Raw genomic sequence first — 11,081 nt, 5'->3', positions numbered from 1 at the left:
CAAAGCCAAATTTAGCTCTGCTTCCCTAACCGTCTCGCTTAAGCGTGTTGTGCCAAGCTAAGCGCTTGCTGGAGAAAAACGTGCTTTTAAGTTACTCGTGGTGCTGAGCGTTCCTCAGACGTTCGCGTGTTGATTAAAAATGTTTTACCATGTGGTAATAATTAAATAAACGAGATGTTTTTTCAGCAATGAGATGTTCATGAATTTATTTACTTTTCGTTTTCCTGGGAAACATAATTTGAAGCCAGCACATTATTGTATTGCTAATGTGGAAGCAGAGTGAAGCTAATCTAACTGTTATTTAACACACGTTGAAAGGGTGGAGAGAATAATAACAATATAATTAGTAACAAGTATGCTTGCTTAATATTTATTACTTTTAAATGCTAAAGGTGATTCTTATGCAAAGGTAGACTATTATTTCTCTTATCTATAAGTGATGTTGCAAAACGCATTATTGCATTCAGCTGATTTCTCCCTTCTCTTTTAACAGTGGCTGCTGTAAATAAGGCCAGTATAGAACAGAAATCCATCTTTTCCCACACAATTTACAGTCCAATCAGAGAAGGAAAAGTGGCAGGAGAAACTATTATCCAGTCAGTGACCAGCGTGATGTCTTGTAGGTTTTGTAAGTACCACATTTTGTTTTATTGTGTATGTCTGTGGATGCTTCTGTCTTAATAAGCTGCTAGTGGATTCATAAATTAAATGTAATGTGCAGGTGCTCGGTGTGTGAAAGTAAGTGGGAACAGGCAGCCAGGTGGGTTAGCAAGTCCTTCAGAGGTAAGGTTGTACCTAAACTGACAAGGAAGATACTCTATAGAGTTAAAATAGTGCAGATAAACATCTCAGAAACAAAATAACATAGGAAACAAGGTTTTTATAAATGTCTGTGCTTAGAGACAAGACGTTAGGAGGAATTCTCTAAAATAAAAGATGTGAGGGGGTGGGATATGGCAGCGTAGGAGTCTACAGTTCTCTGAGGTGACTGTGCAGAAGGCCTTGCATATGTTCTCACAAGAAACAATTTAAGGAAACAAAGGTAAAGTCACAGGACTCCAGACAGATTTATTTGGGTTTACGTTTTGTGGGAGACTCATCTGGAATAAAATTTAGCCTGATTTTATTCATAAGACTGGACTTCATAACAAAAATCTTATAAGAAAAATGTTTTCCTAGGGTTGCTCTAGTACAGATTTCTGGCATGATGTTGAGCTATAAGCTGGTTATCCTCCAGGTTTTTTGCTTGTACAATGGAAATATGTGAAAATTCCACCTTGCAAGGCTATTGGGAAGAAAGTCTGAGACGTTCAGTTACTGTTGTGATGATGGAACGTAGAAGTTTTTACAGTAACAAGCTATATAAATAAATTGGAACTTATAGGTGTTTATGGTAGGCATCTGCTAGCGTCATATAGAATTGAATGTGAGAATGGACTAGGGCAGGCTTTGATGGTTAGATCCTCAATAGTGGTAGTGCATGTTTCCTGCGGTTCAGCTGCCTGTGTGGCAAAGCTTGTTTCCAGGACAGAATTGTGGTTCCTGGTGCTGGCTAATGTGAATGCTGACAGTCTTGATGATTGCCTAAGCATCTCTGTTCTAATATTTTAAAAATACTGCTTTCATCTTAGTAATTCTAGAAAATATTTAATGGAGACAGGGAAAATCTTCCATTTGAACCCCATAATAGAATATATAGGCCCTTCAACGTGCAGGTGGCTTGTCTGTGGTCACTCTGTATATGAGGCTGAAAAAGAAAATTTACTGAATAAATGTTTAAGGTAGTCAGTGATCTTTTTTGTGATTTTTTTGATGTCTAGAAAATTAAGAGCAAGAGAAACTTCTAAATTAGGCTAAATCTTTTAACTTTCAAGGTGAATTAAAAATATTTCTAAGTTACCAAGCTAGGTGTGTTATTCAGCCGTTGCAGAGAGCGTGTGACAGTCCAGAAATTATGCTGTCCATCTTCAGCTAAGCGTTTTGTGGAAAATAAGGGAACTTTTAGCACTGCTTTCTGAAGCAGGTAGAAAGAGAACTGTGTAGAGAAGTCGGAAAATGGCAAAAGGTGATTTACAAAAGATTTCCTCACCAATTAGGCCATTTTATTCTTCGTGGTGAAGTAAGAAGTTCCCAAAAGGTTAGCATTTCTTCTGTGTTTACCCTGTGCATGGCGAGCTCTGTGATTGCAAAGAAACTGAATCTAATAGAGACTTAATTTATTCAGAATGCCATTTGGCTGTTCACATAGCTATGAGCAAAATTAACTGTTATTTTTTGGCCACCTGAAATATCTTATGTGCAATAGGCTGAACCTTTGGCTTAAAAAAAACACAAAACAATCTCCATAAGCTTTTGATTGTTCTTAAAGGAAGACTACAAGAAATCCCTTGCTCACTGGGATCTTGTAAGTGTTAAGAATTAGCTTAGAAACAACTTCTAAGTAGTTCCTTTTTTTCTGCCCCACCATACCTGTACCTGTTGCAGTAAGAGTGTTTTCATGATGTATCCAATTCTGGCTTACTACGGTCTTTCTCAATGCGTGTTTCCTTTGTAGGGCAACACTTGGAGAATTTGAGATGTAGTGCAGTTGGAGAAAAAGCAGGAAGCTAAACAAGAGTTTAAGGGACAGAAGGGGAGGACATCTATTGCCTTTTATTCTTGATACAGCTCTAGGAAAGTGGACTGAAAAAGACCAGGCTGATGAAATGATTATGAGGCCAGCTGTCAGTTCAAGAGAGAGTAGAATAAGTGACAAATGCCCATGGTATACTCAGTACTACACAGGAGAGGGGAAGAAAAGAAAAAGCTTAGCATTTCTTTGTGGAGACAGCTGATCTTCTAAGATTGAAACAAATGCAGTAGTTTGACAAAATAATTTGAGTAACTCTCCATGTTTAATAGTACGAATGAAATATATGTGGCTCTTGTCAATGATGAAGCGGGCGAATAGACAGGACCTGACTGGTGATAACAGTGTAAGGACGAAGTATTCATTACATCAGTGATGATAACTTTCCATGCACTTTCCAACTGTTTCAGGAAACCTAGTGCTGAAATGGAATAAAAAGGAGAAGAGTTGCCAAAGGCAGTGCTTTTTGCGTTTCTCACTGTAGTGACTCTCCTCAGACCTTTTTCAGGTGCAGGCATGGAGAGTTAGAGTCAGACCAACCTCTGTTTCAATCATCACATCCCTATCTTGTTTTGTGGATGCAAATAGAAGCTCTATGGCCAATACTTCTTTTGTTTTCCTGCTGTGTAGAGCTCATCATTTCATCCCTTGAAGGTTAGCTGCAGAAAAAGGAAAGTATTATTGTCCTAAGTGGACCATAATTAGAAACACAATCTGTTCCACTCCACAGAATAGGTCTAATAATTCGGATGTAAACTGACCATCTCAGCAGCAGAACAGGGAGTGTGGTTCTGGGAAACCAATGTCTGTGCTTTAATACTTCCAGTTTGAGAAGAAAAAGGGACTTTGGTATGAAAAGTTGTAGGAGTGTGGAATGTGAGAAGTTGGGACTATATCTGAAAAAAACAGGACTCTATATTGTAAAGACTCCTTAGTGCAGGTGCTGTGAGTACCTGCAGCATCAGGGCCTTTAGCTGAATTACCAACTTGAATGATTAATTGTTGCTGTATTGTTACTGTCATTTCAAGTATTTATTTTATAGGTAAAAATTCAAACCAGTGAATGTACTGTTTTGTCTGAGAGGGAAGTCTTGACCCTTCATTTCTGCCCTCCACAAAATGATTTCTTCTCCGTCAATTCAGCAAACTGTTCTGGTTTTTACAGTTTGAGCACAGTACTGCTTAAGTTGATGATGAGCATCATAGTTTCTGTGATCTGTGTTCTTTTTGTCGTCATAAAAGTTCATTTAGGTTCAGAAAAGAGTAGTTCAGTATTTCAGTCTCTGATATAGTTCACCATGTTGTCACTGAGGAGTAAATTACTGGGGATATTCATAAAAAAGTTGCTTCTGTTGAGTTTTGAAGAAGTTAATAACCACCCTCAAGCTGTCTGGTCCAGAGATATCTTCTTCAAGGTATTCAGAAAAACACACCTTTCCTGAGCATACCTTTGCTTCAGCACAAAATCCAGAATTTTACCTCAAACGGTTAGGGAAGATGACTAAATTCAGATCCTGTGGATTAAGGTAAAACGGCTGCATGCATATTCCCCTTCTCTGACATTGTCCCAAGGATGTCAAGAGCACGGAATGGGCACCTCTGGATGGTGTCTGTTTATCCTGCTTCAGCAAGATTCACCAGAGTTGGCCTGTCTGGTTTGTGTGGCTTCTCCACCGAATAGTTCTGTACCTGAGGGTAAGAATAGTTGAATTTGACGGGTCAAATTTCAAGTTAAATTTCAAACTTCAAGGAGACAGATGGATTAATAGGATGGTGTCAGCTGTGGCATTTACAGGGTTGAATACGGAGCAGCCCAATACCCAACAAGTCATTATTTCCAATCAGTCGCTGTCTCTCGGACAGACTGACAGCTGCTATCTGTTACTGCTGCTGGGTAGAAGTAATTTTGTTCAAGGGATTGCAGGAGAATTCACTCTGACAGTGTTAAGCCATTCATCCACCAGTTTTCAAAGCAGGACATCTTTGTCATTTCAATCAGTAGCCTGATTTAGTAGTACCTCTAGTTTTGCATCTTTCAGGTATTTATTTTTAGTCTAATATTATCCTTTTTAAAGAAAGATGTGGGAAGACTTTTTATGAGGACACGTAGGGATAGTAGAAGGGATAATGCTTTAAATTTAGATTATGCTTTAGATTTAGATTTAGATTAGATATTAGGAGGGAATTCTTCACTGTGAGGGTGGTGAGGCAGTGGCACAGGTTGCCCAGAGAAGCTGTGGCTGCCCCATCCCTGGAGGTGCTCAAGGCCAGGCTGGATGGGGCTTTGGGCAACGTGGTCTGATGGGAGGTGTCCCTGCCCATGGCAGGGGGGTTGGAATGGGAGGGTCTTTAAGGTCCTTTCCAACCCAAACCTTTCTATCATTTTGCGCTTCAGAGCTGCTACTCTGGAGGTAAATGAGCAAGGGCCTCAGTTTACAAGGTTTACTTATGAAGTTCATAGTGCTGGATTTGAAATAACAATTCTATAAGAACAGAAGGCAGTAACAGAATAATGCTTTGGAACTAGAAACCTCATCAGAATTTACCCAAATATTCAGCAATTCTATACAGCAAAAAAAAAAGTATGTAAGAGTTTATAGAAGGATCCTGTGCAGTAAGGTGAACCAGAAATAATAAAATAAAATAGGAGAGGTGATTTGTAAGGTGAATGTGTATGTCTGAGTGGCTAGAGTAGCCAGGAAAAAAAGGGGTTTGTGTACTTTGTGAGTTCCCACGGAAAATAATAATGCATATCAAGGGTACCATTTAATAATGAAAGAAGTTTTTATAGTCAGGGATATGAGTTTAAATGCTTGTAACTATGGATTTAGCAAGTAAGACTAGCTCTTCTCTAATCTCCTCAACAGTTATTTCACTATACCGTTTTTTCCACAGAGTTGGTTACAATATTGAATCCATCTCGATTTATATGCTGGCAAGGTTTAACCAAGTAAACTAGCCTTTAGGAAAGTAGATATTTAATTATTGTATTATTGTATTCTTCTTGTGGCAGGTGTGTTAATTAAAGACAAGCAACAGGATTTGTATGTTGAGCCACTGTTGTTTTGAGACGAAGTTATGTGATGGAGCAGATGAAAAATCCTTCTGTGTAACCGTCATTATTATGATTTCCATTTAGAGTCAGGTGGACTTGATTTTATTCTTCAACTGCCTGTCTTTGAACAATTGGTTTGTCCCAGTGACAGTTGATATGAAATAATACATCTGATGCACATCTACAGGAAAAAAAAATCTGATATTCTGAATATTTAAAACAAAAAACTTTTTGCTACATAACTGTACAGAGACCTTATAAATCTATACAGGTATTTGAAAGATTGATTCTGTTCTGATGTCACTTGTGCTTTTTATATATGTATTTATATGTTCATAATTATATATATATATAATATACTGGCATTTCTTAGCAACATTCAGATTTCTTTCTCTTATTAAAAATATAAAAATGAAGCTTTATTCTATATGATTGTTTTAAGAGTGCCACCTAGTGCCTAAAGCTGTTCAATATGATTTGTGGTGTATAAGTCAATGGAGAATTTCGTTAGGCGGTGGTGCAGAAAAATGATTGCATCATTGCTTTATGTTAAACTGGTATGGGATGGTTTAATAAGAAAAATGTAACTTTAAACAAAGTACAAGAAAACTGAGTTTGAGGTTTTTAATGTAATGACAAGACATTGATTTCAGCTATGTTACTATTGTATTTGACTTTTAAAGTAGTCTTGTATTTGAGGTGCTCAGATAGCATTCCTGATTTTATTTTTCCTTCCTGCATGTCCTCTTGACCTTCACTTAATATCTCACTAGGCTAGGTTGATTTTTTGATATAGAAAGCAATGTTATTTCCGATGGCCTAGGTAGCCTGTGTGTGCACATGCTCTAACAGTTACAGAAAGATGTCTGTGTCTTATAAAACTGACTGGTTTAGGTAGGTGCTCAGGAATATATTTTTTCAATAATGGATGGTTAATGTTAAGGGAGACTGTTCAAAAAAAAAAAAAAGGTTTCTTATAAAATGTTTATACACTTTAAAAGTTTAAAAGGAGATCATTTTTTTTTTCTTTTTGTATGTTTTGCTTGGTATCAGAAATCATTTCCCTGTCAGTGATTTATGTGTGAAGTGACAGCTTGTATGTGAAACCTTTTCCTCTCAAGAAGGTCCTGCAGTCCATTTATTCAGGCAGGATGTCTTTAATGGTATCTTATGTTAAAATCAGTTTTAGCAGATAGTGGAATGACCACTGTTTCAAACCCTCTTTTTTTTCTCAATTGTGTATTCTTTTATGACTGTGTTCTGATTTCTGTTTCAGGAACTATAGCTCAGGAGGAAGATGAAAGATAGCATCCCCGAAGAACATTTATATTTGGGTTTGTCTCATGAGTACAAAGATAGCATCTTTCCTCTTCATACATCTATTTCGCTGTTTTTGCTGTCCTACTGTGACTGCAAATTATTCAAAATTTTCTTAGTGCCGACTGGTGAAGATGTGGACAATCAGTTTGTGACAAAAAACCTCCTTGGCGATCTCGAGGTCCATTTAATCTCCAGATGCCAGCTTCCTATGGTCGTGCAGAGCTGCTGTTTACCTGCTGTTGTCGCGAAAGATGGCAAGTTCTGTCGAGCTGGGCTTGCCGTTGTCTTAAGGCATATAATACAGAAAACATATGAGGCTGATCCATCTAAAAAGTATGTTTTGGAACTCCTGGGCTTTAAGAAGACCTGCTTAAAAGCCTGTGCTGAGGTGAGTGCGTCTCATTCTCTTAGTTATATAATTGGGGTTTTGAAAAAGAATGGAATACTCTGATGTAGACTTCTAGTGTTGATGTAAATGAGATTTTTGCTCACAGGAGAAGTGTCTGTGTTTTGGAATAAGGGTGAAGAATGATTCTTTTTAAAGATGTAGCTATTTAGCAGCACAAAAAGAACCTTAAGATTTAAACGGGGGCAGACCTTTGCTTGAATATGAATATTCTAGTCTGTGAATATTCTATGAATTCCTTCTTTTTGTCAGTGTAGTTTCAATGAGTTACGCAGTATGGCTGTTCCAGTTTGAAGTAAATTTAAAAAATCCCTAATGTAGTGTTAATTTTCCACAGAATGCCACGTTCTTTATCTACTCAGGTCAGATTTCTAAATGTGAGGTGTTGTGTGGAGTCATAGGTGTGGCTATTCTTGCAGCAACTACAAGTTCTTGAAGCATGTCATAAGGACCTGATCTTGTGTACTTTGCACATCATTAATTCTGTTTGAAGAATGTGGAATTTGAGAATTAAGTAAGAGGCAGTTCTGGGTTTATGGAGAGTGCAGGAATAAAATTGTAACTTTGCAAAGTAAATTGTAACTTTACAAAGTAAAACACTTTTGAAAATTTTGCCCTGGATGCCAGCTTTGTCACAGCCCTACAAATACAATTTTATTGACAGTAGTCACTGCTGTATTTATCACCTTCCACGCTTGTTTTACATCTTATGAGTAATCATCTTTTGACTTCAAGAATCTTGCCAATGTTTAGTGTTTCCTTGAAGAGTAAAGGGAAATTGGATTTAACTGAACTATGCTTGTTTGGGGAAAAATAGGAAAAGCAAAATAAAGATTCTGACTACAAATATTATGTGTTTTTTGTTAAAGATGGTTATTTAGTTTAACTTATAATACTAATGTACTGTACTGACTGTGTCTGTGAGTTCAGTAGGTACTTGTGTAAAACACGTTGTGATGTAAGGTTGTGCAGCTGATTCCATGTGACTGGCTCAAATTATCATGAATGAAGATGATAAACTAGTACTTGTGAATTATCCAGTCAGGAAGGGACCTACACCTCAAACCAGGATCAATGCCAGATTCAGAGCAGGTTGCTCAGGGCTTTGTTCAGTCAGTCTCAAAAACCTCCAAGGATGGAGGCTGCACAGCCTTTCCTAGCAGCCAGGTCTAACGCTCAGGATGGTGAAAAATGCTTTCCTTGTGCCAATCTGGAACCTTCTCTGCTTCAGTCTGTGATATTTGTCTCTCATTCTCCTGCGGTGCAGTGCACAGAAAGCCTGTTTCTGTCTTCTCTGTAGAAGCCTGGTAGTGGGTGCCTAGCCTCAGCACAGGCCCCTAAAGAGCTCCACCTGTCCCTGACCTTCAGGTAGAGTGTGAACCCTTAGCCCCTACTCCTTGAGTTGACATTTCAGCCTATTTATCGCCTCACAGTCTGCTCATCTCTCTAGCCTTGTCTTGCTCACTCCCCTCGGGGGGTTGAGCCCCACTATTTCACAGTCACTGAGGTCCATGATTGCATCTGATCGCTGCGCCTCCAACCCAGTTCATCCCTGTTGGTGAGGAGCAGGTCTGGAGGAGTGTATCCCTGTGTTAGCCCATTGGGTACTAGCATTTAGAAGTTGTCCTTGGCATCTTCCAGAAACCTCTGGTTCTGATCTCTTCCTGGGACTGCTAGAAAACTTGGGTTCCATGTTTCAAGTTGCTGCTAAGTGGGTAAACTGAATAAGACAAAAATTTTATGGTTCTAAAACCTTTAAGTACAGATACTAAGACATAAAACAGGACAATGATAATGTGAAAAAAATGGGGTATTGTTTGGTTAGACTAAAGTTTCTTGATGTTGCATGCTAAAAAAAAAAAGGGTGCTAATAAAGAATTTATGTAAAATACATGTGTTCAAAATCTGTTTTGTGTCATCTTCTGGTTCTATCACCAGCAGCTGGAGATGACCTCTATAAATTGCTCAGATCTTTCCTTCTCATGAGTTACACAGCCACCCTAATCCTATGCCAATAATAAGGAATAAAAATCTGCTATACTGGATAACTGTTCATCCGGTTTTATATATAAAAATCAGCTTCCTAACTTGCTATTGCAAGAGTAACACAGACTATCCTAGCTTCTAAGATGATCAAAGGATTTATTTAAAGCTGGAGTTACCACATTTGGCTGGAGTTTTTTCTGTTTCAAATGGGCAAAAATGTACCTTGGATTTTGTTTTCTCCACTTGTAGAGACATTAATTACGTACATTTATCTGACAGGTTAGCCAGTGGACCAGACTTTGTGAGATCAGCATACCTCTGGCTGTTGAAGGATTTTTGACGGCATCTCCCGAGCACTGTCAGGCTGTCCCTGCTGACATTTTACAGCTTGAAAGAAAACTTGGAGAACCTGTCCGAGTGCACAACGATGACAAAATACGAAGGCAAAAACTTCAACAACAGAAGGCAGGTGCTAAGGCTGCGGTGCCTGGACTCAGTAAAGAAGCGACAGAGGAAGGAAAAACAGCGGAGGTAGACAATCATCCGCTTCCAAGTCTGGAACTGAGCGTAGCTTTCTCCAAGCTGCATGTCCAGGAAACATCAAATGCGCTCCGAGAGGCCCCTGTCATCAGGAGAACAAAAACCTCTGACCTTCCGCCTTTGGACCACATTTTTGCAGAGGGGCTTTATTTTACCTTGGCAGATATAGTGCTTCTGCCGTGCATCCATCAGTTCTTGGTAAGACACCTGTTTCTGCAAACATGAAGTAGTGTATATGTATTTTTGTAAGAATTGTAAGGGAGGCAGTGAATAGGAGGAGATTCAGAGACCGTGGTGGCTTTTTGGAGTTGTAAATCCTTGACTTCCTTACATATATAGGAGCTGAGGAGACACTCAGGTATTGGCCAGGGTAGACTTCCAAAAACTCTTTTGTTTGTGTGATTGGTGTGTAATTTCTTGAGGTCCTCTTGAGAGGGTTTTTGTCTGCACGTATTTTCTTTTAAAATACAGGATGCAATGATTTCTGATTTACTAATTTTCTACATAGTATGCTGACATTCTTAATCTCTGCTGTTTTTTTCTTCTAGTTCCTAAAAATTACACTTACATTTGGGACGAAACATTCCTACGGAGACAGCACTGCTTTAGTCTGTCTCAAATGAATCCCTTTTTTATCAGGCCCTCCCATAAAACAAGCCAGCTTCTTTGCGCATCTGTAGATAAAAATGAGTGTGTAGGACAGTATAATACCTTCATATCAGCAAACCTTTTATTCTTCTGTGCAGTTCTGTGGGGTCTTTATTTATTTATTTTTATTTTTATAAAGCTTGGTCTGTGTTCTTCTCCAAGTAAGGTCTGATCACTGTGACACTGCTCAGAAGGGAAATGTGTCTAGGGATCCATCTTCTTTGAGATGTGCCTCAGCACCTCAAACCTCAGTAATTTTTGTCATTTGTGTACTTTTGACATTTGTCATTCATGGTATTGTCACTGCTAAACTGGTCTCTGCAGTTTGTGGAAGGTCCTTTGTTTACTGCAGTGAAAGGAGAAATTCCTTGGAAAACATGTTGCATAGCCCAGTAAAGCAGAGAGATTTGATTATCTTCCCCCCACCTCCTTCTGCCCCAGCTTTTTCTCACCTCTGGAAAGAAGCTTAGTGCTGCAAGTGACTTGAGCTCAGCTTC

General features: G+C 38.7%; 1 protein-coding gene across 8 annotated transcripts in view; it reads left to right on the top strand.

Moving 5' to 3' along the window:
• Window positions 1-11,081, top strand: part of GSTCD (glutathione S-transferase C-terminal domain containing) — a 72,940-nt gene that overhangs the window by 176 nt on the left and 61,683 nt on the right. For 5 of the 8 annotated variants that reach the window (XR_011808825.1, XM_027456808.3, XM_038178413.2 and 2 more), the window contains exons 2-4: window positions 494-628; window positions 6,961-7,392; window positions 9,676-10,134. Coding sequence is in view for 7 of the 8 variants with exons in the window: in XM_027456808.3 (XP_027312609.3) it covers window positions 6,982-7,392; window positions 9,676-10,134 (870 nt within the window). In the remaining variant the exon portion in view is untranslated. The other 3 variants (XM_027456805.3, XM_027456806.3, XM_027456804.3) reach the window with 3 other exon arrangements.

The sequence above is a fragment of the Anas platyrhynchos genome, chromosome 4 (genome assembly GCF_047663525.1).
Source record: "Anas platyrhynchos isolate ZD024472 breed Pekin duck chromosome 4, IASCAAS_PekinDuck_T2T, whole genome shotgun sequence".
In the NCBI taxonomy this organism is placed as follows: Eukaryota; Metazoa; Chordata; class Aves; order Anseriformes; family Anatidae; genus Anas; species Anas platyrhynchos.
This window is presented reverse-complemented; position numbering and strand designations above follow the sequence as displayed.